The sequence below is a fragment of the Melanotaenia boesemani genome, chromosome 11 (assembly GCF_017639745.1).
Source record: "Melanotaenia boesemani isolate fMelBoe1 chromosome 11, fMelBoe1.pri, whole genome shotgun sequence".
Lineage (NCBI taxonomy): Eukaryota > Metazoa > Chordata > Actinopteri > Atheriniformes > Melanotaeniidae > Melanotaenia > Melanotaenia boesemani.
The window spans coordinates 33925696-33953381 of record NC_055692.1 but is presented as its reverse complement, the minus strand read 5'-3'; the positions used below and the strand labels follow the sequence as shown (position 1 = coordinate 33953381).

General features: G+C 42.0%; 3 protein-coding genes across 4 annotated transcripts; 2 read left to right on the top strand and 1 right to left on the bottom strand.

Annotated features, from left to right (window-relative positions):
- Positions 1 to 3602: 3602 nt before the first annotated feature.
- Positions 3603 to 10279, bottom strand: gpsm1a (G protein signaling modulator 1a). Of its 2 annotated transcripts, none has more exons than XM_041999371.1 (4): positions 9876 to 10279; positions 6289 to 6663; positions 5181 to 5360; positions 3603 to 4971 (listed from the first exon to the last, which is right to left on the bottom strand). In XM_041999371.1, exons 2-4 carry the CDS (start codon positions 6643 to 6645, stop codon positions 4753 to 4755), a joined length of 756 nt encoding a protein of 251 aa, XP_041855305.1. In that variant the 5' UTR covers positions 6646 to 6663; positions 9876 to 10279; the 3' UTR covers positions 3603 to 4752. The 2 variants fall into 2 exon arrangements, with proteins under 2 accessions (XP_041855305.1, XP_041855306.1); XM_041999372.1 differs by lacking the exon at positions 9876 to 10279 and adding an exon at positions 9497 to 9847.
- A 6-nt stretch (positions 10280 to 10285) lies between these two features.
- On the top strand, positions 10286 to 24299 carry LOC121648906 (adenylate kinase isoenzyme 5-like). The gene is made up of 8 exons (XM_041999369.1): positions 10286 to 11502; positions 14748 to 15315; positions 15637 to 15768; positions 15991 to 16163; positions 21715 to 21828; positions 21968 to 22159; positions 22319 to 22403; positions 22479 to 24299. Exons 1-8 carry the CDS (start codon positions 11443 to 11445, stop codon positions 22520 to 22522), a joined length of 1368 nt encoding a protein of 455 aa, XP_041855303.1. The 5' UTR covers positions 10286 to 11442; the 3' UTR covers positions 22523 to 24299.
- A 1403-nt stretch (positions 24300 to 25702) lies between these two features.
- LOC121648909 (myosin light chain 1, cardiac muscle-like) lies at positions 25703 to 26342 on the top strand. The gene has a single exon (XM_041999373.1). It carries the CDS (start codon positions 25708 to 25710, stop codon positions 26299 to 26301), a length of 594 nt encoding a protein of 197 aa, XP_041855307.1. The 5' UTR covers positions 25703 to 25707; the 3' UTR covers positions 26302 to 26342.
- The last annotated feature ends 1344 nt before the right edge of the window (positions 26343 to 27686 follow it).

The following is a 27686-nucleotide window of genomic DNA, read 5'->3' as shown; positions in this document are numbered from 1 at the left end:
CACTTCTAACATCAGCCCCCATTATTGGCCTTTGTATAAAATGCTATTGCTAAAATTAAAGTTTTTATCTGTATACGTTCTTCATGCCATCTTTATGAAGTCCTATTCATCTGTAAAGTCACTTTTTTGTCCATGTATGATCTGTGTCTCACCTTTATGTCAGTAGTATCTCAAAGATTTAAGTATAAGTTTCAGTGTTATTGTTCTCCATCCTCCCTGGCATCGCTCACGCTTTCTTCCTCTGCTCATTAAGGTGTGTCTTTTGGGTAATTCACTGGCTTTTGTTCCTATCTATAAATTATGCAAAGAAAAATAAGTGAACCAGTCTCAAATGAACAATTTTAAAGATTTGCTAATTTTATTTTGACCACTCAGACATTACACATTGATGCTTAGGTGTCAGAGTGCAAGTAAAAGCAGAACATCTCTAATGTCCTACAGGTGTTCTCAGCAGCAGTGTGTAAGCTACAAGGAAACATTTACAGTTCATTTATTGCAGCCAGAGCTTTTCTCTTTCTTTTTTAAAATACATCAAACCTGTTAGTCGAACTCTGTTAAGTGTGGGCTGAACTCAATGTAGCCTACGTGAGGTATCAATGTATGAAGAGCACAGATTGCTTAAAATAAAGATGTCTTGATAAATTGAAGTTAACTGCAAAGCAAGATTATCGGCCATCACAGGATTAAGACTAAACATTGCAAACCTTGTTTTTCTGTGCTTTTAATTATCTAAAGCAATTTTGTGCCACGTATGAATAATATGCTGACATTCTAATGCATCATCATCATCATGTAGCACTTTAAGGATGTGTAATTACAACCATTATCCAGCTGTTTCCTCAGTCATCTGCCGTTTGAATTAAGAAAAGATATGAATACAATAAATGAATAAAAATGTTGCAGCAGCGCCCTCTGCAGTTTGTTGAGAGAAGTGCAAACGCTTACAGCTGCTGATAGTCCCACTCAGTCTCCCTTCCAAGTACTGTCCAGGCATGTCCATTGTCCAGGGTGATAAGCAAGTAGCTCTGCTTAAAAAGGCTTTTTATACTGTATGTCCTGCTGCAACAAAGCTAATTCAGAATCAGACCAAGCTCTGCACAAATCTGCTAATGATGTAAATGCTGAGCTCATAGCTGCTGCACCATTAGAAATAACTTACTATTTTTTTTTTACATTAGCTTTAAACCTAAACATTAAAAAAAAATCAATAACAGAACAGCAAGGTTTTGCAACAGCTTCATACCTCAGGCCATAAGACTTCTCAACTGCAATTAGCCTGTTGTCAGTTATCCTGACCTGGTGGTCCTCCTCCAGCAGCAGGCTGGCTAGGTGTGTGTGTGAGGGGACTCTGGTGGTCCCCCAGCAGGCTGGGTGTCTGCTGGAGGTCATCCGGGCCTCCAGCAGCAGGCTGGCTGGGTGTGGGCGCGTGGGGGGGCTGTGACTGGTCCTCCAGCCGACTGGGTGTCTGCTGGAGGTCATAGGGGCCTTAAAGAGATCAGTGCTCCAGCAACTGTTGCTCATGATTGGAGAACCGCTGCCCGCTGGCGGCTGAAGCTGGGCTGGTGAAGAGAAGGGGGAAAAGAACGCCAAAAAGTCCCAGCTGGAGTACCAGGGGTGTGAGAGGGACCAGTTGATGTGTTTCACAGATGCAACAACAAATAAATGGCTCAATTTGGAGGAAAAAACATGGAAAAGATTTAAAGTCAAGTAAAATTAGACAGTACTGTACAGTATAAAAGCAAGATTTCGAGGTATTGCATATTAGATGCTACGTGTAACTTTCTGTAAAATTTAATTTTACAGAATTTGTATCAAAACCTCTACTTTTCAGACGTGCTGGTAACTATGATTCCTTATACACAAGTTTTATTCAGCATGAACGGACTCTTTCATCTGAATCATTGCTAGAAGTTATTTTTTTCCAGCTCATTTACATGAGGTGCTGAGGTTGATGACATCAGGCTAATTAATATAAATGTGGTTTTAATGGTTTTCACTTCTTTGTGGTGCAAGATATTTAAAATCTGAACTAAATGTAAGCATTTGACATTGAACACAATGAAAACTAAACTACAACGAGCAGAACCTGACCATGGAATGTGAAAGTACAGAAAACAAAACAGAACAAAAAACTCGACAAATACCAAACTATACTGGTCATTAGTAAAAACACATAACATACAGCACAACACATAACATTTGGCAGCTTAAAGCTTACTCTTCAAGTGGACCTATCATACACAGTTATCAATATTTTCCATTTCAAAATTAGCTGACTGTGCTAAAAACATCCAAAGAGGTATTTTTAATTGAAAAGTAGCCTGTGTGGGGAGGACAGGAGGCTCAGTGCTCACTGCTCTTAATGTTATTTATAGCTTAATCCAGACAGCAAGACGGGTGAACAACACACTGTCGGCTGATTTGTTGATGCATTTTATTTTTAAGTCTTCTATGCAGTTCCGAAATGGCATTTATTTAGAAAATGTTTTGCTTCTTCCTGCCCTATGGCGGAGGGCATAGATATCTACAATAATACTAGATGCTTTATGGTGGAGGTTCAAACGTCCTCACCTGGCGGCCATCTTGCCACAGGCTTGTTCTCTCACGGGATGTGTGGTATCTGAGGGAAGGTGAGGGATCTGCACAAACACAAATACTCTTATTTTGCTAAAATCTTGACAGATTTACAAAAAAGTTTTGTAAAAGTTATTAATGTTGCTATAATTCAGGATACTTGAACATGTTGAAATTGCAGCTGTTGTCTTTGAATAATGACTTAAACGTGCAGCATGGTTGTGTTCTCCATCAAAAGGCCCAGTAAGGCTCAGCAGAGCAGCTCATTCGCCAGGCATCAGCAAGTTCCAGCCAATCACAGCCCATCAGGCTGCTGGAGGTCCTGTACATGGTACGGAAGAGGATCGGGTCGGAGGATGTCGTTTTGCTCGAGAAGCACACTGGCTGCACACAGTATGGCGTAGACAGTCACCACCATGCTGCTGACATTAGTTGTGTCCCTGTTTTAAGCTAAGATGACTCCTCTTAGCTTACAGAGAAACAACATGCACCAGAAGCTCAACAACACAGTCCTGTTCACAGGGTTTTAGCCAAGTCATGCTATTTGGGCTGTTTTTTATTATTATTTATTTATTTTCTTTTCATTTTTCTTTTACAAGAGCTTGTACTTTGATTACTGAGGTGTAGTTAGTGTTGGTGTGAACTTCTCTCTCACGCTGCTGTGCCCTGTGTATTTGTCTAATGAAATCTTAAGTTGGGTAATTTAATTGTATATCAGTGTAACTCGGAGCCTTTTCAGTCGTCTTGTAGCCTGAAGGTTGCTGGTTCAATCCTCGGCCTGTTGAGCTCATGTCCCTGAGCAAGACACCGAACCCCAAACTACTCCTGATGGGTCGTGGTTAGCGCTTTGCATGGCAGCTTCCACCATCAGTGTGTGAATGTAATGTATAATGTAAAGTGTTTTGGGTAAAATGTTATATAAATACAAACCATTTACCATTTTAAAGAAACTGAATCATTTTGTCTCTGTGTGAATGTAGCCTCAGAGTGTTTCAGTGTGTTTTAGAGTTTAAAATGAAACAATAATGTCTGTTAGAGGAACTTTTATTCCTTTTTTTGCATCATTAATGTGTTAAAAGTCAAATACAGCACATCTATGGTTCTTACACATTAAACAACTTGAACTTTTTCCCAACTGAACTCTGAATTCTGCAGAAAGATCCAGGATGCAGATGGATTCAGGATTTGGGGTCCAGAAGGATTCTGAGTGCAGACAGCATTTTGATACTGCCTCAGCAGGACCCTTTTAGCTCATGACTTCAGTTCAGATCCCCCGAGATCCTCCAGAATAGATCAGAGCTGCAACAGACCTGTGATAGCAGTTCCAGTCACTCTTCAGGTTAAAGACAAGAAGAGCACACACCAGACCAGGTCCAGACCTCTGTCCTGCTTATAGGTCTGTTGTTACTGAGATCCACTGATGAAAAGGATTCTGAACTAGTGCACATGATCATGAGATGTTTTCAGAACCTTGTCATAGTTCTACTGACTATTTGTGAAGCTTCTCCTGTTGTTTGCATCTGTACCACAGAAGCCTGCAGCTGATCACTTTATAGAACTTTTTTTTTTAGTTCCTTGTTGAGAAACAAAACTTAAACAACAGGAGCAGCATCATAACATCGCTCTTCTGTGTCTTGTTTATCCATAACATCTGTACACTAAATGTACAGAATATACACATGTGCTACAGCTCTAAACATTAGTCTTTAAAAACCAGGAGAACCTAGAAAAATCAACCTGCTCTGGACTCGCCTCCAAAAGTGATCTGATGGAGCTGATCTGTGTCAGGCTCACGTCGGAAAGGCATCGTCACCAGAACCAGAATAGAACCTGAAAAATGATGTTTTTTTGTGTGGCTCAGAGGAGCAGCTGTTGCATTGCCTTAGTCTTGCTAGTTACTACATTGCCCATGCTGCCATCCTGCAGAAGCACTTATTGGAACCTGATCGATCAGGCTGCTGCAGTGCATTGTGGGAGCGGAGTGAACAGGTGAGTTTCTGTCACTGCATCACACCGTCTGTTTGTCATTCAGACAGGAAGTCAGTGAGGAAACAATGAGTCATGTGATTCTCGGTTTGGACCCAGGTGATTCTGCAGGGAAAAGGAAAATGTACAAGAACTGAACATCTGAGGACATGGATTCTGGTAAAAGAACAGATCCAGTTCCTCTCTTCTTGATCAGTGGTGAAAATGACGGTAGTGGGGGGTGGAATCAGCTAACTCTACGTCCTGGTCGTCCTCAGGATGTCTCAGCAGCATCGAGGCTCTCTGCTCATCCATCCTCCTGGACTGGACCCTCTGGACCAGACTGAAGAAATCCTCCTGACCCTCAGGAATTGGGCTGACCACATCATCCAGATCTGGAAGGGAGCATCTCTGGTCATCCATCCTGTCAGACTGCAGACAAAGAGACAGATGGATGAGGAAGAGTTTCAGAGCTCACCTGCCCTCACCTCACGTTCCCGGTTCTTCCACCACCTTCAACCAGCTAAACTAGCACAGAAGACCCAAACTTCTCTACATTTATAACTAAGACTCAGCTGTCATATTTGGGGTCTGTACTGAAGACCAGCTGCGAGTAGGTCTGTGTTCTCCTGAGCTGGTACCTGGTAGCGTATGAGCATGTAGTAGAAGTCCAGATCTGGACTACAGGCCCCACAGAGGGCAGCTGGTCTTTGCTCAGGCAGCAGGCTGAGGCTGGCTCTCTGGTCTTCCATTCTCTGACACTGAGACTCCAGAATCAGGTCCAACAGGTCCTCTGGTTCCGCCTGCTGGCTGCTTGTAAGCTACAGTGACAAGAAATGGATCAGAGAGCTACTCATGTAGCACGGGTAGGAGAAATGTGATTTACTTTCTAATGTGTAAATATCTGGACCTACAGTCCTGGTCACCGTTATTGGCATCCTTTCATTTGTTACATAATCTGTACAACATCTTCAAAAATCAATAAAAACTGATCAAATTAATATAACCAGAAATTTTACAGCTTCCATGTTCTAATTTCAAAGAGGAAAAATAAGAGAGAAAAAGTGACATAGATGGTAGGCTGAAAGCACCCCTCCTTAATAATTGGTTGCACACCCTTTGGTAGCAATGAATGCATCCAAATGTTTCTTGCCTCTATTGGTAAACTTGCAATTCTCATGTGGCATTTTCTCTCACTTTTCCTTTGCATGTTGTTCATAATATTGAATGTTTGCGGGATTTCAGCAGATTTTAGCTCACACCATAGATTAATATCTACTGCTGGCCAGTCCTCTTTTCCCATATCAATCTTTCCAGCTTGAATTATGCTTAGAGTCTTTAGCCTGCTGGAGAACCCATGATATTTGACTCAGTCCTAGTTTTCTTACACAGGGTAGCACATTTTGTCCTAAAACCCCCTTAAAACTGTCAGTACTGTTGGACATAACAGTAACATTACTGTTTCTGTATCTCAGGTCAGGAAAGAAAGTTCTGTGCTGACCATTTCAGTGAATTAATTACTCAGGTGCAGGGATCATAGAAAGGGGGAGGTGCTTAAAAATTTGAGTGGACCAACCCAGTGTTAGTTGAGCTGCTAAACTCCTGAGTTTTCACGTTGGCCCACTGGAAAAATGCCTGTTATGCCAGATGGCCAGTCCATCCCAGGATGAATTACAGTTTACCAAATACAAAATAATCACTTTCTGTTCTGAATCACTCTGATTTAAGTATACGGTACTGGGAGACTACCTTGTTGGTGGTCCTGGTCCTCAGGCTCAAGGCAGAGCTGTGGCTCTGACCCCAGCATCTGTTGGACTCAGATCCACCCTCAGAACCAGAACTTGGTGCAGGAGATGTAAGACCTCCAACAGTCCGGAAGGTCCTGAGGGGTGAGATGGATGCAGGACTGGGGTTACTGGGACTGTGGTGTCCTGGTGCTGGTTCCACATTGCCATTTTGGTGAGATGTTGATGAAAGTTTGGGTGCTGCCCCCACTGTTCTCCCATTGTGCTGGGAAGGTGAAGACAAGGAGGATGAACGTGATGGGTTTTTGTCAGCCATGATGGTGGTTTGGAAGTGGGAACTGCACTGAGACTCGTGTCTCATCAGGGGGTGAAGCTACATCTGGAGAGGCGAAAGACAACAGGAAGTGAAACACAGACAGGCATCTTTGTTTTATCATTTCTTCTCTCATGTTTCTGCCCATTGAGGATAGTAATGGAACAAGCACAGGGCATCACACCTGTATCACAACCGGAACCAAGCCTTATTACAGTCTGATCATTGCTTAAACATATTCAGATCATAGCCAGAAAACACTTAGAACACAGCCTCATCACAGTTGGATCACATTTGGCGCAAACTCAAAACACAACCCGATCACATCCAGATCACAGCTGGAGCACAGCCAGAGCACAGCCAGATCACAGCTGGAGCACAGCCAGAGCACAGCCAGATCACAGCCAGAATACAGCCGGATCACAGCCAGAATACAGCCGGATCACAGCCAGAACACACCCAGATCACAGCCAGAGCACACAGCCATTGGATTTTCAGTTTTATGAAGCTGCTGTGAGAATAGAGCTGCTTCACGAGGTAAACATCCAGAACAGAATGTGAATGAGTGACATGGAGATGTCCTGACAAAACTCCTGCACATTGAGGATGTCCAGTTCCAGCAGGTCTGCAGACTTTTACTTCCTGCACTGGACTGTCAGACATCACGCTTGACAAGCTGAAAATTCTGTTTGTGGTTATTATGGATCTCAGACTTTACTTGCATTTGGAAGCTGAGACTCATGAACAATTTCTTATTTCTAACATTGTCATCTTAATCTCTCTGTCTTGTCTGCTGTCATTTCTTCAGATGTAACGTGGATGCAATGTCACGCAAACGCAAATGTGTAGACACATGCAACCTTTAAAACTTGGCAGTCCTGGCGAGCACATCTGTTTTAACTTTTGTTATAACTTTTGGGTGTAAAAACTTCATCCAAAGGACAAATAAAAGAATAACAAATGGCAGTGTTTATGGTATAAAAATACAGGGTGCTGAATCCACCACATCCACCTTCATCCACCTTAAAATATAGCCAGGGAGGTTAGTCATTGTAATATGAAAGCTTAATGTTAGCATTTATGTTAGCAACAAGCTTAGCGCCACGTTAGCGCGTTACAACCTTTGGACTAAAATAATGTTAATGTTAAGTTAGACTGATTCACTCAATGTCTTCAGATGAAAAATGAGACATTTACCGAACACAGCGGGTTGTTTCCATGAACTGTTTGTTTTGCCATGACCTGCCCCAAATAACGTTAAACTGGGACAAATAAACCATCAGACCCACAAGAAACAACTGGTTTAATTGGGTCTGTTTATTAGAAAAGAAGTTTACAGTTGTTGCTGCTTTAGTAATGTGAGACATTTTTTATTGTATTGATTCAAGCTCTTCTTTTTCTTTTTATATAAATTGTTTATTGTTGTTTTTCTGATTCACTAGTGCAGGAGCTCAAACTTAATGGGTCATTAAGCAGCTTGTGCAGAACTTGACAACAAGCTGTTGGATATGTATTTCATTTGAGTCATGTGTGTTGCAGCAGGTAATCATCCAAAACCTGCAGACCAGTTGGTGATCCCTGCACTAGTATAAAACTCTATATTCAGGGAACAAAGCTATAAAGTGCAGTATTTGAAAAGTCTTACAACTCTGTGGGTCCAGATGGATTAAAACAAATTTTATATATTAGTAGCATATTTACTAATCTGAATAGATTTATATACTCATCTCCATGTTTTCAGTAAACCAAAGAAAAGTCAGTGGAGAGACAGAAGATTTGTCAGTTTAGGTGAAAAATCAGTTCTGGTACAAGATGCATAACGACTAGTTTAAGTATGGATTTTAAGTTCCTTGGATATTAAAATTCTGTGTTATATGCAGACCAGACGGCAGGAAACCAAAAGCGACTCGAGACTTGACTTGCAAATATGACTATTGAACATCTCTGATGTTTAGACCCCAAACACGTCTCATCTCACTTGGACTGAAAGTGTCCTTCATGTCCTGAATCACACATCACACCTGTGAATATAAAATACTGAATACTGGCTATTGGAGGCATAGGTGGAAATCCTGAGGGGGGGAGGTCTCCTTGATCAAATTTATTACTTTTTGCAGGCTAGGATTTATCATCATGTACCGTGTGTTCAGACTGATGGATATCTAATTTCTTTTTAAGTCAAAGGTTGTTGATTTTTAATTATTAAAAAAAACTTGTTCATCCACATCCACTGTGTGGGGTGTTTCCGACTGTCAGTCAAGCAGGTCAGTTGAAATGACAGAAAAAAAAAGAAAAAAGATAGATATCCAGTCATTTTTAGTGCCCTAAAACATCAAGGAAGTAGAAAGACCTCCAAAGAAAAAAAGGCATTGTGATAAAGACGTCAACAAGAAAAAAATTAAATGTGCTTCAATTTCTTGTAAATTGACTTGCAGTCCCACTGAGACACACAGTCACATTTATGATAGACCTGCTTACCTAACATGCATGTCTTTGGATGTTCACTTAATACATTGTTGATATTGCTGGTTGAACACAGAAAAACCTGCACATGGAATATGGACTAATGCAGAACAATGCTGTAACTACTATGATTAGTTTTAATAACATTAAAGCAAGTAGCAGAGACGTAGGAGAGAGAGAAGGAGAGCAATTTTTTTCATGAATTATTCTCTGAAATTGTACTGTTTATTGCCCCCCCCGCCACACACACACACACACACACACACACACACACACACACACACACACACACACACACACACACACACACACACACACACACAAATGAAATGATTGATTTGAAGGCAGGATCCTTTGAAACACAATCAAAAATTAATCAGTTAGCAGAAAAGTGAAAGTTGACCAGAAAAACATGAAACGCTGCACAGAAACAAACCCGGTCCAGGATAGAGGAGTCCATGTTTCCCTCCATTCAGCTTCAACAGAAGTAGGTCAGCAACAACACGGCAGCTCAGAGGGTCTGATCACATTTACAACACAAAGGAGTCTCACAGGAACGCATTCATGTCACACGTTCATCTGAAGGAAAACATGCCTCTTTAGCAGCCTCTAGTGGCCGCAGGTAGGAACTGCACACAGCCAGCACCACCCTGCTGAAAAACTTTATAGATTTAAGGCTCGTTATTTCAGGATAAACATTTTACTTCCTGCAGTTTGGAGCTGAACTCTGAACTGAAGGTCTGACTCGTCCACAGAGAGTCAGACTTGAACAACGACAACTCAGAAAGTGTGAAAAATCTAAAGTTTTCTTTCACCTGAACATCACGAAGTTTCTCTAACGTGTCCTCCTGAAGTTCTGTCAACGCATCGCTTCCTCCTCCTCCTCTTCCTCTTCCTCTTCCTCCTGTTTTCTCTGGTTTCTTTACTTCTCTGTCGTCTCGTTCCTCCATCAAGCGAAATCTCTCTATCAGCTTGTTCAGACACACACACACACACACACACACACACACACACAATGAAAGAGAGCCTCCCCAGCTTGAGCTTACATCATAGTTTCTATGGAAACCAGCGACAGGCTTCTAAAATCTGAACACACACACTCACACACACACATTCCTGCATTGTTGAACTCCATTCAGCCAAACCAGCGGAGCTCTGCTCTTCCATTTGTGGGCCTCACACACACACACACACACACACACACACACACACACACACCCACACACACACACACACACACACACACACACACACACAGCGACAGTTATTTGAAACTTTTATCAGGTTGTTCTCAGAAAGCATCAACACACACATCCCTGCAGGAACTTTGGGGCCACTAGAGGTTTAAATACCAGACTGAACCTGAGAAGTAGTCTTGATGACACCAAAGTGGACCCAGACTGGGTCTGCAGGATCTGATGAAAGCTCTGTGAGGACAGAAGTCCAACATGTCAAATGATTAAAATATTTAATCAGATTAATCACAGCTTAAAAACAAATGAACCATTATTAGTCATGAATAATCACTGTTCAGAAATATGCCTGAAATATGGTCATTTTTACTGTATTGTATTAACAAAAGAGGGTTGAGGCTCTTTCACTTCTTCTGGGACCTCAGTTTTGTGCATACATGGTGCATTTAAGTGCTGGTGAAAAGCTGGGTTGCCTGGATTTTATTCATATTTTCTTCTAAAGTTATATCAGAATGAGAAGGATGATTTCTATGACAGAACAGTTCATGCTTGATGATACATGCTCAACACACATTTGACGGTACCTAAAGTTACACACAAAATGGTTTACAAAATCATCGATTACACATGCACAATGATATTGATTTGATTTTCTCTCCATACTCACACCAGCTTTTTTTTTTTTTTAGCAGAACCAGGGTGCAAACAAATCACCAACCTGGTCAAGCAACGTTCTTCTTCTGCAGGCCGCAGCGCTCCATCTGAATCCACTCTGAATCTGGCTACTGTGTTTTCCAACAGAGGAACTGAAGACCTGCAGATGAGCAACAAACTCCTCTATGTTGATTATTTTAAAGTCAACACATTTTTCTCACCTCACAGAATTTAAACACTTTAAATGTCTAAATATTGAATGAATTTTAAGAACTAGAAGAACCGGTTCTGATGTGGAAGAACTGAAGCCAGAGTTGTTCCACAAAGGAACTGGACTCTGTGCAGTTCTGTGGTCCACCACCAGGTGACTCTGATGTCACAGCTGTTGTTACCACAGCAACAGATGCAGCCACCTGATGCTACTGTCAATCACACAGTACACAGACACTGTGTGTCCAGATAGATAGATAGATAGATAGATTGACTAATTGAAGGAATTTTCTGGGATTCTGTGGCAGAAGTGCAGAAGAGGAAGATGAGCGAGCGAGAAGTGAAGGAGTATCTGTCTCAGCATCACATCAGTCAGCTGCTGGAGGTGAGAAAGTTTCTGTTTCATATTTCACTCATTTTACAGCAGCAGCTTTGTTCTGATTACTCAAATTACACAGAATATTCAGATTACCACAGCTGTGTTTACTGTAATTAAAAGATTTTTAAAAAAGTAATGTCTGAGTAAGTCAGATGAGAACTGACAGTAAATCTGTGAGTTTACAGGACTCTGCTCTGGTTTAATAAATGTTTGTTTGTTTACTTGTTGAATCATCATAAACCTGAACCTGTTATAAACTCCTGATGAGATATGGACGCTACAAACGTTAGATTGCAGGATGCTGTGTTGCTGGTTGCCTGGGTTACCAACTACAACAAACCAGAATCATGTTTAGTTTAGAACTCTAGTTTAGATCGTGATGATGAAACGTCTGACACGATCCCACCCCTCTCCTTCTCTTTCAGATTTATCATAACCCTCATCAACACAGTCTGAGAGCTCAGACCAAACACATAACTGAGAGCGAAATACTTTACTGATTTCAACACTCTCAGGTGTTAAAACATCAGAAACATCTGCTCACTGATTGGCTACATAAACTCCTCTTCCTCTGAATTTTATCAGCTAACATGAAGAATTGTGTATTATGTGGACACGTTTTTTTTTACCATGTTGGTTTCTGTAACAGCTGACTGGTAAAAAAAAATGACAACACATCTTGCCAGGACATAAAACATTTAGGTTCTGGTAGAGCTTCATCATGAACTTAGTACTGATGATGAGATTTGATGACAGAAGCTGACAGAAGATTTGTAGAGTCAGATTTAGACTAGTATGGCATAAACTGGTAATGGTTAGAGTTGGTGGTTACACAATTAATGGAAATGACAGAAAATCCTCTCTCCGCACTCTCAGCCTATAGCAGCATGACTGAAGGGATGGCTACGGGTCTCCAAGCCAGACCTAACTGGTAGATTTATTTTAATGGAAAGTTTGAAGCCTGATTTTAAAGGTAAAGAGGGTGTCTGCATCCTGGAGCCAAACTGCCAGGTGGTCCTGATAACTGAATGTTCTGCCTCCCATCCTACTTCTAGAACCTCAAAGAACCACAAGTGAACCTGCAGTCTGGGAGTGAAGTGCTATGTTTGGAAAACCTGGAACTCTGAGATCTTTAGGATACAATGGAGCTTGGTCACTACCAGCTTTCTATGCAAAGAGAAGAATGTTAAATTCTATTCTGGATTTAACAGGGAGCCGATGAAGAGTAGATAAAACTGGAGTAATACGATCTCTGCTGATAACTAGGCCCGGGTATCGAAGGTGGTGCGAAGGCCTATTGAAATGCAAGCGTTCATTATTATTCCGCTGCCATTGTTTCTTATTCTTCTCATAAATTAATCGCCTTTTTAGGAGCCTGAAGATGCTCGAAAAACTCACCATTTTTTGTGTGTCTCCCCAAATGAATCGAATAAATTTGATATTTTGGGGTACTCAGGACTGTTGGAGCAAAATTAAGCGACAGCGCCCCCATTTTTTACGTCATTGAACCTTATCAATCTTTATAAATTTGGTACAGATATTGTTCATGCTCAGGTGAACAAAAGAGCCTCCTGGAGGTATGGCCTAAACCCAACAGGAAGTTGGCCATTTTGGCATTTTAATGACCTCGCATTTGAACAAACTCCTAGAGATTTAATCATACTGCTATCAAAATTGCTCACAATGGTTAGAATGCATGTGTGATTTAAAGTTATCAAAAACCATGTCAAAAGTGTAAGGGCATAGTGGGGGTGGGGCCTGATGATGTCTCGCCATCCATTATCTCATACATACAACACTCAATCTGAACCAAACTGAACATGTTTCACTATAGATGCTGACCACTTCTACATATCCACATGTCAATGTCATAGCCCCACCCCCTGGAAACAGAAAGTCCCATCATTTGAACTCTTTAATATACTTAAAACCATGTGAATATACTAATATCATCATTAATGAATTCATGACTGACTTCTTGCGGCATCATGATTAATATGGCTTCCTGTGAGATTTCTATCCTTTGTCATCAAATAGACATTTGCTCCAACTGACAGTTGACCAGAGCATGATATTTTGCAGTTCTCAACCTGAACATGCTTGTACATGAAAAGCAACTATAGCACCACCTAGTGGCCACGTTGAATTCTGCAGGTGTTAAAATCATGCTCCCATTTCTATTCATTTCACACGACTTGTCAGAAACAAGGTTGTGATGTCATCACTGGACTCAGATCAGCCAGTTAATCCTTGGATGAGGACGATGACCACCTAAAGCAGAAAATCTCTGAACGAGTGAGCGTACGGCTGCGGGCGCAAGAGAGTGTGCTATGGAGGGGTGTTGCCAGGTGATGCAGTGGCAAAATATGCCGAAGCATCGCCAGAGACGAGAGGGCCTTCATTGCTGCTTGCAGCTTCAGTTCTCATTAGAACACTTGCTGCAGCATTTTGGATCATTTTGGAGGCTTTCCAGGACATTATTGGGGGGAAAATGACCAGAAATTGAAGTAATCCAAATCTTGACATTACAAATCGATGGACTAGTCTATCTGCATCACTCTGACAAGATGTTCCTCATCTAGAGAATATTACGTAGGGGGAAGAAGGCAGTTTTAGGGGCCGTCCCCATGACACTGAATTGCAGTAAAACTGCAAAAGTATTTTAGCAATCCACCCTTTCATCCCCACGAAAACAGGGATTAGCTTCCATGAAATACAATAAGACAGGGGCATTGTGGGTAATGTGGTCTCTGTTAGTCAACAGACTTTTAACAGTCACTCTGAGTAATTACATAGCTAATCAGTGGTTCCTTTCGAATACTGAGTCTTTAGCTGCAGACATTCAGGTGACTGAGCATCCATTTTGATTTATCTGACAGAGACCCTCCTCATGTGCCAAGTCATCCTCCAGGTAGTTGTATGCTGAACACATGAAAGGATCGAGGTACAATACAATACAATGCGGTAAATTTATTGTAGTTTATTTGGGAACTTTGTCTTAGGCTTGTGCCCATTGGCAGCCGTGTTAATCTGTTAGCCTGTCATATGGTTCACAATGGGAAAGTTACAGAAATAAGAAGGAACTTAATGGGTCAGTCAGCAGGAGTTGGTGATTCCACAGAGAACAGCTAAGGTAAACAGGAAGTGACATAATTAATCTTACCATAAACATAATTTACATCTTATGATGGTCTGTCGCTATGGTAACTGACTTTTTAATTACTGATAGGTTTGTGTGATGTCTGTGTCAGAGTCTGCTAACAGGTCTCCTGTATCATCGGCCTGATGACCCCATCAGCTTCCTGCAGAGCTCCTTGACCAGGGCCAAGCAGCAGGGGGGTCCGGGGGCTGTTACATGGGACACTTTCATCCACCTGGAAAGAGACCAGCTGGAGCTAGCATCCCCCAAAATAAAACCCCAAACAGGAACCCTTTTGACCCCCATAACTTCTCCAACATTATCCCCAGTGCTCCCAGCTATACCCCAGTTACACCCAACACCTCCTCCATTACCCCAACTGCACTCCACTAGGTTTAAAACTTCTGTCCCCCCATCCTCACTACTCCCACTTAATGAACCCAGAGTCTGCCTCCCAGTTCGACCAAGACTTCCTGTAGATCCACTCAGACCTGCAAGAGATCCATCAGCCCACAAAGCCTTTCCCCCAGCTCCACCTAGACCCTCAGGAACCCCCCCAACTCACAGAGTCTCCCCTACAGCTTTCCCCGAGCTTCTTGGAGATCTAGCTGGACATGTAGGAGCTGTATCGGTCCACACTGAAGTGATGACACCAGATGCGAAGACCTTGAGCAAAGGTGGTAAGAGACTTTTAGTTGAATATAAAACATCTGCAGACCTCTTTTTAGAGCTGTTGCCTGTCTCTAAACAGTTTGGTTAACAAGTCATCTAATTAAGGGGTCATCTGGTCATGAGAATTTTGATCAGTTTCTGCAGGTTGGTCTTCATCACAGAATAGTGTAAAGAATCAGGAGCTGAGAACACAACAAGTTTAACTCCTGCATTGCTGTTTCATTATGAAGTTTTCTGTTTCCTGTTTTTATTCCAGTTCTGACTCCTAATCTGACTCCTTTGCTGATTCCTATTTTAACTTTTGTTCTAATTCCTCTTCCTCCCCTCAGTTTCTCCTCCAGCACTTCGTACTCAGCTCTCCATAGATTCAGATTCTGACATGACTGAGAGTTCTGGACTCCGACAGGAGCTTAACATCCTTGCTCATCTGAGGCCACACCCCCTCATCATTTTTGTCCTTGGTAAGACAATTTGAAAAAAATCCAAACCTGTAAAACCAGTTCTTCTCAGACACGATCTTCACTCTAAAAACCTTAAGGTAGACAAAAGGACCTTAAACATTAATCTGATAAACTTGGAGTAAAACTGAGGATTTCATGTTGCATTCTCAACCAGAACCAAAACCAGCAACACAATCCAACAGCAACAATAAATAAACAAAACAAATCTGTTGTTTCCTCCAGGTGGACCAGGAAGTGGGAAGGGAAGTCAGACTGCAAAGCTAACTCATCACTTTGGTCTGCAAGGCGTCTCATTGGACAAGCTCCTCCAGAAGCAGTTGCTTAGCAATGCCTCCACACGCAGGAAGTGGGAGATCATTTCAGAAATGATGAGTCACGGAGAGCTGGGACCACAGGTCAGAGTTTTCACACATCAGCCTGGAAACTCAGACCCTGATCCTGAAGCACAACCAAAACTCAAACTAGACCTTAAATCTGATTCTGACCTTAAACCACAGCCAGAACACAAACCAGACCAGTATGCGTTTTTGTGTGCGAAGGGCAGCTGGTTAGGTTTTTTCATATTTAACGACAAACTTCGTCCGTGGCAGGGTGTAGCTGTGCACGCTGTGTACTTGTCTTCAAGTCCCACATGTGCCCTATACATTTACATACTTTCTCACCACTTTGATCAGCTGTTCATTAAAACTATCCGTTTAGCCTTGCATCAGGGGAAATGCTGAAGCCACAACTTTCCGCTTCATTCTTTTCCCCGTTAACTACGCCCACCTCAAACGTCTGAACAATCACACAATACTTCTTGGAGCCCCATGAGAAGAAAGTTCTGCTCAGCTGATGTGTTGAGAACAAGTCGCAAGCTGTCCCCATTTGCGAGAACAAAATGACGTTATTTAGTTCTTGCGGCCTTGAGAAGAAAAAAGTTCAATGTAAGAAAATGTAACAGTCTTAAACCTGACCATTCGCCTTAAAGCTGCAGTATGCAATGTTTCCCAGAGCTAGAGAGAGCCAGAATTTTGAAACGACACAGCCAAGAAAATCCCACCCCTTTCCTCATGGCTCCTTTCAAAACCACGCCTCTAAAACATGTGCACACGAACTGCCTTGAAGCTGGAGGAGCAGCGAGAGTTGTATTCAAGCACAGTGTGGCCGAGTTACTGGTAAGAATTATCATGATGAACGCAAATAAAAAATTATAATAGCTTTAAACCAAGCAAAAAAGTTTCTAGTTGTAGACACAGTTGTTAGGTTGGACTGTAGTCTAGTAAAAGTATCTTGTCTTGCATTCTTGTATTATCAGCTAATATAAGATAAGAATAGCCTTATTAGTGCCTCAGTGGGAAAACTGCTTTGTTCCAACAGTACAAGTAATCCCAGCAAGGCATGACACCTCCAGGACAGATCGTCAGTCCATCGCAGAGCCAACAGAGAGACAAACAACCATTCACGCTCACACCTAGGGAGAATCTAGAGTGATTAGTTAACCTAACATGCATGTCTTTGGACGTTGGGAAGTCAGAGTACCCCGAGAAAACTCATGCATACATAGGGAAAACATGTAGACTCCACACAGAAAAGCAGCTGTTTGAACTTCCCCCCTGCTGAGGCTTGAACCAGCAACCTTCTTGCTGCAAAGCCATGTTGCTAACCACCACACCACTGTGCCACCCTGTACATAAACATGTATATAAAAATGTAAACACAGTTTACATGTCTTCATTGTAGAATCTAACAACAGCAGAGAAAGACCTGCGTTATCGCTCCTATGCACAGCGAGGATGGAACAGTCTGTCCCTGAAGCTGCTCTCTAGAGCAGACAGGGGTCCTGCAGAGGGTGGGACTCATGGTTCAGAATGGATGGCAGTTTTCCAGGACCCTTTTGTCCCCAACCACCCACACTGAGTCCAGAGAACACCCCAGGACAGAACTGGACTTCCTGGACTTTGTCCAGCTTCTTCCTCTCCCCCTCTGTTATGCTGCTGCTCCAGCAGACCACACCGTACAGGAAGGCTGATCCACCACAGAGTCATAGAAGGTCCTTAGGAGTGCCCCCTTCACTCTAAAAGACTGCAGTCTCTTCGTAAGATACACCTGCTCTGACCCTTCCTTTACGGTGCGTTCATGTTGTGAGCCTAGTCCAGTTTATTGTTTAGGTGAACACCCAGGTACTTATAAGAGTCCACTCTCTCAATGTCTATTTCCTGGATGTTCACCTGTGAGGGGACAGCAGACTGGCATATGCGAAAATCCACCACCATCTCCTTACTTTTCCCTGAACTGATTAAGAAGTGGTTTTGCTGACTCCAGTCCACAAAGTGCTGCATCAGTCTGCTGTACTCCACGTTGTCGTACTCAGTGATCAGTCCAACAATCACAGAGTCATCTGAGAACTTCTGCAGAATGCAGCTGTCCATGTTGTGTCTGAAGTCTGCAGTCTGGAGGGTGAAGAAAATCGAGGCCAAGACCAACCCTTGGGGCTCACCTATGCAACAGGTCAGAACAATCCTAGGCTCTCACAAACTGGGGCCTCTCCAGTTTGGCTTTCAGGAGCACTGGCTGGGTGGCGTTGAAGGCACTGGAGAAATAAAAAGACATGATTCTCACAGAGTTGCCGGGCTTCTCCAGGTGAGCCAGAGCATGGTGCAGCTCTCCTCTTTTCCCTCAGGAAAGTTTTAATATCAGGGTTAATCCATGGCTTGTTGTTAGTGAGGCACTACACCACCTTGGAAAGAACAATGTTCTCAAAACAGTTTATGTAGTCTGTGATGTAGTCTATGATGGCATTAATGTCCTCCCCAGGTGGGTCGCAGAGCTCCGTCCACACAGAGGTGTTGAAGCAGTCCCTAAGAGCCTCCTTGCTCTCAGCTGTCCTCCTCCTCATTGTATGTGGGACATCAAATTGGATCAAGCACAAAAATGATTACAGCTGAAATGATGTGAAATGTGAGACATTTGTGCACAATCCACTATTACCTTTCACACCACATGTTAGATATTAAAGCTATTTGCAGTAACGAATAAAGATGCACATTCGATATTAATTCTCCTAAGAGCGCACACTTGGGGAAAAAAACCCTCAGGATTTTCAAAAATGTCCACAACGTGCCCATTAGATAAAACCTTTTTCCGTTTGTCAACGTGGTCCATCAGGATCTCAGTCTCACACACTGAAAAATTATGCTTTTTTGTTCTTTTCCCCTCCTGAGCCATCATGCAAATTTATGGCCACCATATGGGCGTGGCAAGGCGCTCCCTCATCTGCACCCATTTCAGAGCTGATTCTGATTTATGAACAGAAACAGGTGTGGGACGTGCGTCTGAAAGTCTTTGTGTGCTGCATTTCCTTTTTCCTACACACGCCACCTGTAGTTTGCTTTGCTACGCACAGTTTGATAAATGAGGCCCCTGGACTCTGGTGTTTCCATGCTCCTTCGTACCGAAGCATTTATTTCGCAGCAAGGGGTCTTCTGGCTTGCCAGACATATGTAGAATGACTTCAGGCTGTTGATAACCTTCCAGACCAGGCAAGAGCAACAGTTCTTTTTTTTTTCTTTTCTTTTTTTACCCTGTCCTGTCCAGCATCCTAACATAGCTGCAGCGCTGGTGTCTGGTAGTGTGCATCCTTTAAAAAACAAAAACAAAGTTATACAAAAAATGGATAAAACATTGCAGACTCAAGACCTATAGATAAATACTGAATGTAGATGCTAAACCAGACCACAAAACCTTTTCTTTTTAAAGTTTTTGATTCAGAGCCACGTGAATTAAACTTAGCCGATAATTTAAAATATAACATACGTGATTGAGCCTTCAGCTTTTTTCTTGACTGGCCTATGGACATGATGGTGTAATCAAGGCCAGCCAGCATGGTCCAGGACGTGGTGCAGGACTCTAAGCCAGATGTCCTGTAGAAAAATATAAAATAAAATCATGAAGAAATTTAAGGGAAAATTGGGGGAAAAAAAACTATCATAGCATGAACACCAGCTTATTAAAATGTAATTATTTTTACTGATCAGACATTTGACACATCATGTTACTAAAGCTAATGTTTTATATTATCTTAATTTCTCTTAACACAAAGCAGAAGCATTTCAGTAAAATTTGCCAGAAAATCTTCATAACTGTCTGCAGTCTTGCAACAATGTCAGAAGTGACAATGACAGTATCCACTACCGAGGGCAGTAGTTATTTTACTTCGTGAGGTCATAAAGGGAAAGATCTCAGACTCACCTGTTTAAGCACATATTTGCTAAAAAGTGGGGCAAGCAAGTGAAAGAGAGGACAGAATTTTTGGGACTCATACACAGGCTATGAAAACCTTTAGAAAGTGACTTTTCGATAATATGGGACCTTTAAAATAAATATCTAAATTCTTTAGCATTTTCCATTCAATAATACTTTTAAATGAGCAACTTATCTTGACTAGAGGCTGTTCCATACTCCGTCAGAACTTTTTTCTTGTTCTTGAGGCCACAAGAACAAAACGTCATTTTGCTCTCTTGGATGTGAACGGGGACAGTTCTCGACACATCGGCTGAGCAGAACGTTCTTCTCATGGGGTTCAAAGAAATATCGTGTGATTGGTGGGACATTTGAGGTGGGCATAGTTAACGGGAAAAAGAATGAAGTGTGAAGTTTTGGGCTCCCCATTTCCCCTGATAAGTGGTTGAACTGATAGTTTTAATGAACAGCTGATCAAAGTGTTAAAAAGTACGTAAATGTCAACAACACGTGGGATTTAAAGAACAAGACACGCATGCACAACCCCATCCTGTCATGTACAAAGTATCTGGTTAAATATGAAATAACCCAGTCAGCTGTTCATTGCATATAAAAACACAAACGTCCCCCCTGCAGTTACCCCCGCCCCATCACAGACGAAGTTTCTCATGGAGTATGAAATGGCCTGACCAATATGAACTTTTTTCTTGTTCTTGCGGCCTCAAGAACCACTTCTCATGGAATATGTAACAAGCTAACCTGAAGGAAACTGATCTGAAGAAAGACATCTTTGGCTAAATATTGGCCCTCATAGACCAGAGATGTCTCAGTAGTGTTGCTCCTTACATCAAGTTACACTTACCTGTCAAAAAGAAACTCGGAAACAATACTAGAAACAGCGGGGATGGTGGTCTTGATATCCCATGGACCAGTGGAGTGGAGCTTATGACTCTTTCATGACTTTGTAAAGACAAACATTTTAAAAATATATGACATTTGCATGCAACACAGCTCTAAATCAGGATTTCTGCCATGAGAAAAAAAAAGGCTTGTAGGGCACAAACCCTGGTTATGGAGGGAATCACTGTTGTAAACAGCAGTGTCATTGACATTAGCATTTATCTAATATTAGCCATATGCTAATACAAAGATAATTGTGAAAGCAGCAGTTGAACAACATAGTTAAATAGTTCAGCTTGTTGTGTAGTAATGAAAACAATAAATCACCACCAAAAACAAAGAAAAACCTTACCTTTCCAGCAGAAAAACAGCCATGGTGGCATCAGACCGGGGACCCAGAAGTGAGCGTAATCTTGTAAATGCTACGCCAATACAAACTATTATCTGACCTCTTGTGTTGTCCAACCGTTTTTTAATCTCAGGTGTGTGCAGGTGAGACAGTAAACAGGAGAAGGAGTTAGTAGGTCAGCCAATCATTGCTGACCTCCTGAGCCCAACCCATTTGGACCGAATGCTAATGATTGGTTAACGTTTTTATTAAAATTGGTCAGACCTACAGGATGTAGGATCTCTTTTTTTTAATTCACCCTAGTTTATCAGTATTTGTTGGGAAGAGAATGTAAACCCATCTGAAGAAAAGTGTATCTAGAAAGGATCACAAACTGTGCCTTTGAACTTGACCTTAACGCTGAGCCTGATCCTGCAGTGGTCAGTGAATGTGAACTGGGCCAGGACCCAGAACATGAACACTTTTTCTGTTTGCAGGAGGACACAGTCCCTGAGCTGAGGAAGCAGCTGACTGGTCAGCAGGAGGTCCAAGGGTTTGTTGTTGACGGTTTCCCACAAGACATCCACCAGGCTCTGAGCTTCCAGGAGCAGGTACTGACCCATCCGAAGTCGGGAGGTCATCGATAAATTCAGTCTAACTGGAAGGAACATTTTGAGTTTAGGATGACAGAATGTGGTTGTTAAAATCAGCTGCAGGTAACAGCATTTAACCCTCTGACCCCATGCACAGGTGGGCTCACCTGACCTGGTGCTGCTACTGCTCTGCTCAAATGAGACACTTTGTTGTCGCCTACAGCGGCGAGCCATGAGTCTCGGTCTCTTAGGAGACAGTAGCACCGCCCTCCACCGACGCCTGGACAGGTTTGAGAGGGACATCGTCTCCATCAGCAGATACTACAAACAGCTGCACCTGCTCATTCAGGTTGGTCATTCATACATTTAAAACACCAGCAGAAATCCTTCTGTCCACAAAAACTGTTTGTTTGTCTGTTTTGTGGTTGTTTATTTATGTCTGTTTTCTCTTTTTCTTTAATGATGTGTTTGTTTGTTTGTGTATCATTTAAATTTTGTTTGCTTTCAGGTGGACGGAAACAGGGATGAGGAGACTGTATTTGCTGACCTCAGTTCAGTCATCAGAAAGAAGCTGTTTCTGAAGGATCAGTCAGGTATTTATTGATTGTTGATAATTTTGCACCTGTTTTATTTGAGTATTTTGATTCTGATCTGACTGATTTTTCCAGGTGCCGCTGATCCTGTTGCCCCCTTCTCATCTCTGGATAGCTGATGTGAAACAGATCTGTGATCAGCTGATTCCTGTTGTGTGTGCAGTTTATTGTGGTTTGTCTCCATGGTAACATGCTGGTGTAGGTTAGATGGAGAAGTCAACAAGTTGTGACCGTGAGGATGAGTTAATAATGTGTTGATGGTTCAGGATCATGTGACACCCCGAAGATGTTTTCTTCTTAGTGAAGTTGTGATGTGACCTGGGGTCTGTTCCAGAAAGTGGTTATGTTGAGTATGTTAATCATAATTTAATTAATCCTGAAAGTCAGGGTTTTTCTGTTCCTGCAGAAGGTTCCAGCAGGTAGATCTGAATCTGTTACCATGGTTACTGACTCTGTGAAGTGAACCTCCTAGCTGGCAGGTTCACCACCAGAAACCCTGACTTTCTACTTGTCTCCTCCACCTGAAGCAGCTGTCATACCAACATGATCCCACATATTAAGAAGCTGAATTAATCACAATGATTTAAGAAGGGAGACAAATTTTCAGAACTCTATCGGATGTGCTATAATTTCCTGATTAATATCTCATCAAACAGTACAGTTTCTGGCTGTAGATATCCAACATCACACACCTTGGACATGAGATGATATCACAGCAAGTTTTGAGCTTTGTGCTGTGATAAATTTTTTTAGCATGTAAATGGGACCTTTCTTAACATAACACTGGCAACTCAGAACATGTTGGAAAGACAACGGTGTGTGTTGAGCCATGTGGAAAGCCCTCACACATCTAAAATCTTTATTCCATAAAATTTGCAGAATGACTCTTCGCATTCCTCGAACACTTGTATGGGAATCTATTGCTCCATTGAGGTGAAATAAAAATTGAAAAATTCAGTTTTTATTTGGTTCTTGGATGTTCAGAGAACCAACTCAAAGCAGCTGATCTGGAAACGAAGTTCCTCAGTTCAGAGTAAGTTAACCAAGAGTTTCTCTTTAGACTGAGAGTTAGTTGATCCTCCTTTCTGGAACAGGCCCTTGATGTTTTATCATTAATGTGTTTTTTGTCTGAGAATGTGATTTATCATCAGGACTATTCAGGTGTGAGAAGTCAGAGGAACAGTCTGTTGCCAGGATTCAAAAGAAAAACCATCAGAGCAGAGCTGCAGTCAGAAAGACAGAGAGCCTCATGGGATATCACTGTTATCACAGCTGGAATGTTAATGAAACAGCCTCCACATGTGACTGTTTCCACGAAAGATAAGAAGACGCAAATAGACTGAAGCCCGAGGACAGACGGAGATGTTAAATAAAGACCGTAAGGTGTGAAGGACGTCAGAGGAACGTCAGCAGCTTGTCTCCACATGTTAACATAAGACATCGTTCAGTCTGAGACACTTTCCTCAACATCTGACCTTAAGGCCACCTGCTCTCGCTGCAGTTTTATGGATCCTGGCAGGGGCGTAACACTAAATTCTGGGTCCTATGTCCATGACTTGATCCATAGTTCTCATGTATACTTTTCTCATGGTATAAGACTAAGGTATATGATCTTAGTTTAACTAAGTGGTTCCCAAACAACAATAATGTCAAGCCTCTCCTGATCCCACTACCACATGCACCCTGTTGCTCACAAAGAAACGTTTGAAGAAATGCGCCACAAAATAGTCTAAAGTTCAGTGGCTGCTTCTTTGTTAACAATAGTTAAAACCATGTCAGTGGCAGAAGGAATCCAGTACTCTGCTATAGTGTTGAGCTTTTCAAACCAAGAAACTCCGCAGTCTTCTTCAGGTGAGTTGAGCTTCGATGAGATGGATGCTGCTGTAGTTAAACAACTCTGCTGTATATGAGTAGTTTATTTCTAAAGTAATCCACAGGTTTTTCATTGTGTTCTGGATGAGACGTCCCCAAGTGGCTTCATACTGTCAGATGCTAATATTTTGAGACATACAGCACACTGTAGTCTAGCTTTATTACCCACCGTTGACCATTACTTGACCAGTACCTGGTCAAGCTTAGGACAAGATTTGCCTCATCATATTTTGTTGTCTTTATTTTTTGGTAGTTAAAATGTCCTGTGTTAATTCATCATTATTTGCCATTGGTACTTTCACAAAAATGAAAGTAAAAAAATTGTGAAAAAAAGTTTTGTTAGCCTTGCTGCACCCCTTATCATAACTGGGGCCTGTCCCCAAGTTTGGGAACCACTGGTTTAACCACTAAATGGCAAAATGGCTTCTCAGACCATAGTCCTGGTTCATCTGGCAGTGACTCTTCTGCATTGTTCAGCCTCTCACTGTCTTACTCTGCTTTCCTCTCCTCACTACTTCAGAGCAACCTTCACCTACCATTTCTTCACTTGTATTTACCACATCTCTTTCTCTGTTACAAGGAAGACAGACCCTCAAGCTAGATTGATACAAGATTATCTTAACCTGCTTATAGTATAACATACAAAAATATAACTTGATGTGCTACTAAGACTCTTTTGTTTGAACTAACTAGAGATGATTGTAAACTGCATAACGGCCTCCATGAACTCACTTTGTCTCAAATCCTCAGTGATCATCTGGACCTGCTGCTGCGTCTGAAACTGACCATGTGGGTCATGACGTTAAGCTTTGCTAATACTGATGTTACAATAATAAAGATGCACCGCTTAATTTCTGCCACTTTCTCAGTGCCGAGCCCCCTGTTGACGGTTAATTTGGGATCCATCTTGCATCCTACCTGTACTGTCAGATCTCTCCAGACAGTAAATAAACAGTTTCATGTTGACTCTTGTCTTTTCTCTTGCACTGGTGTGGATGCATGCTCATGTGATATTTCTGAGTCCAGGAGCTTAAAGATGAGCGATCTGTGTCTCTGGACATTAAAACGGTTCATGATTGAGACAGTTTCATGATCTTGGATCTTCATCTGTTCAGCTCAACTTCAGACTTTGAATACTTTCATCTGGACCAAAAATGTGAGCTTTGTGTGCGTAATGTGCACGTATGTGTGTGCACATGATGTGAGACAGACTAAGTTCAGCCTGGGCTTGTTCAACTGCTTTTGGAAGCATCTTATCTTCTTTCTCTTATCTTCAGAGTGTTTCTATTTCAGTTTTCTTCCATCTTTGGTCAGATGGTCTCTCCCCTCGCTCTCTCCCTCCTTTACTCATTTCTGCTGTGCTCGCTCGGCCACTTGCAGATATAAAACAGCCGAAGAGAACTGTCCTCCGTCTCAGTCGCTCTGCTGCAGCATGGCTCCAAAGAAAGTGGAACCGAAGAAGACGGAGGTGAAGAAGGTGGAGGCAAAGAAGGAGGAGCCTCCTCCTCCGGCCAAGCCTGCAGAACCAGAGCCCAAACCTCCCGAGGTGGACCTTAAGAGCATTGTGGTGGAGTTCACTCCAGACCAGATCGAAGAGTTCAGAGATGCCTTCTCACTGTTTGACGAGACACCCATGGGAGAAATGAAGATCACCTACGCTCAGTGTGGCAACGTCATGCGAGCCCTGGGACACAACCCCACCAATGACGAGGTTCTGAAGCTGCTGGGGAGGCCGAAGGTGGAGGAGCTCAATGTCAAGCTGCTGGACTTTGACAGTTTTCTGCCCATGCTGCAGCATGTGGCCCGGTCCAAAGAGCAGGGCAACTTTGAGGACTTTGTGGAGGGTCTGAGGGTCTTCGACAAGGAGGGCAATGGCACGGTGATGGGGGCGGAGCTCCGCCACGTCCTTGCCACGCTGGGAGAGAAGATGACAGAGGACGAGGTGGACCGTCTCATGGCGGGACAGGAAGACGCCAATGGACACATCAATTACACGGAGTTTGTCAAACACATCCTGGCCGGGTAGAAGCAAACATGTGATGGACCGGAAGTCCAGATCTTTGGTGTTAAATGTGTTCAGTTCTGAAATAAAATAACTCTAATCTGTCTCAGTGTTTTCTCTGACATCCTCATCATCACTCACCTTCCTCGTCATCAGTCATCTAAAACAGCTCAAACAGGTCAAACTTCCGCGGGTGAAAACAAATCTGAGTCACATTTTAATCAAACGGAACAATTATATATCTACTGAAAACTAATTTTATTGATCCCCAAATGGAAATTCAAACCACTGAAATATCTATCAGGTTGGGTTGATTTAAAAAAAAAAAAAAGTACAGTCGAAGCCACAAGAAATTAAGTTTTGCACGTGTAGTAAGGGATGCAACTGTTAGAAATGATTTTTGACAGGTTCTTCTCTGATTATGCAGTGATGAATAACAGGAAAATAGAAGATTTTATCTGTGTTTGTTATTGAAATTTGTTTGGGGGTTTATTTCATGGCGACAAGATCACGTTATGATTCTATTTCTGCTGTACTGTGCTGAAAGACTTAATAGGTAGCCTGTGCTACTTTATCTACTTTATCACTGTAACGGATTAACACATGAAATGCAACATATAAATATAAGCATATGCCCTGACTAAAAAGATACTATTATTTGATCAAATTTGAGGTTTTACCACATTTTTCTTTCCTGAAATCAGCCTTACATTACACCCTGTTGGGATCAGATCACAGCAAGGATTGGGTTACATAATCCAATCTGATTTCAGAATCCTTCTTTCTCTTTTGAAGAACACATTTTCAAGATTTGATCCAATCTGATAACCGAAATCTGATCAGATTACGTTTGAACAGCTGGACCCTGGTGAGTGAGTTCCAACTCATGCCATCACGTCAGAGATTTAGAGTCCTGTGGTCAAAAACAACGCACTGCAGGAACAGCTTTGTTCCTGTGGCTGTGTCCTTTTAGTACTAATCTCTCTCTCTCTCTCTCTCTCTCTCTCTTTCTCTCTCTCTCTTTCTCTCTCTCTATCTATCTGTCTATCTATATGTATATATATATAAGAACCTGAAAGTTTTATATATACCATTTTATATTAGTTTTGTTTAGATTAGTATACTTTAACTTCATATAATTGCTTGAACATCAAACCTCATGCACTTTTGTATCATAATCAAACAGTTCATGTGTAACACTTCAGATATTTAAGCTAACTTACATGTACAAAGCTTTATAAACACCTTAAATTTTGCAGCTAATAGTGAAACAGCATTAGCAAAATAGTAAATGGCATTCATTGGTCTACTTTTGTTGTATTGCTTACATGAAACCATCCACCATCTGTCCACAACTCCAAAACTTACAGTAGCTAACACATATTGTTTGCAAAAGAATGCAAAAGTAT

What these genes read in the sequence shown, in the direction of transcription:
- gpsm1a (XM_041999371.1), bottom strand. Translation starts at nt 6,645, where the DNA reads ATGAGACACGAGTCTCAGTGCAGTTCCCACTTCCAAACCACCATCATG. An exon ending in GGACCAGGACCACCAACAAG is followed by an intron (nt 5,361 to 6,288) that starts GTAGTCTCCCAG and finishes TTGTCACTGTAG; the next exon opens with CTTACAAGCAGCCAGCAGGC. An exon ending in ACATGCTCATACGCTACCAG is followed by an intron (nt 4,972 to 5,180) that starts GTACCAGCTCAG and finishes CTTTGTCTGCAG; the next exon opens with TCTGACAGGATGGATGACCA.
- LOC121648906 (XM_041999369.1), top strand. Translation starts at nt 11,443, where the DNA reads ATGAGCGAGCGAGAAGTGAAGGAGTATCTGTCTCAGCATCACATCAGT. An exon ending in ACATCAGTCAGCTGCTGGAG is followed by an intron (nt 11,503 to 14,747) that starts GTGAGAAAGTTT and finishes TGTCTGTGTCAG; the next exon opens with AGTCTGCTAACAGGTCTCCT. An exon ending in CTCTGAGCTTCCAGGAGCAG is followed by an intron (nt 21,829 to 21,967) that starts GTACTGACCCAT and finishes CCCCATGCACAG; the next exon opens with GTGGGCTCACCTGACCTGGT.
- LOC121648909 (XM_041999373.1), top strand. Translation starts at nt 25,708, where the DNA reads ATGGCTCCAAAGAAAGTGGAACCGAAGAAGACGGAGGTGAAGAAGGTG.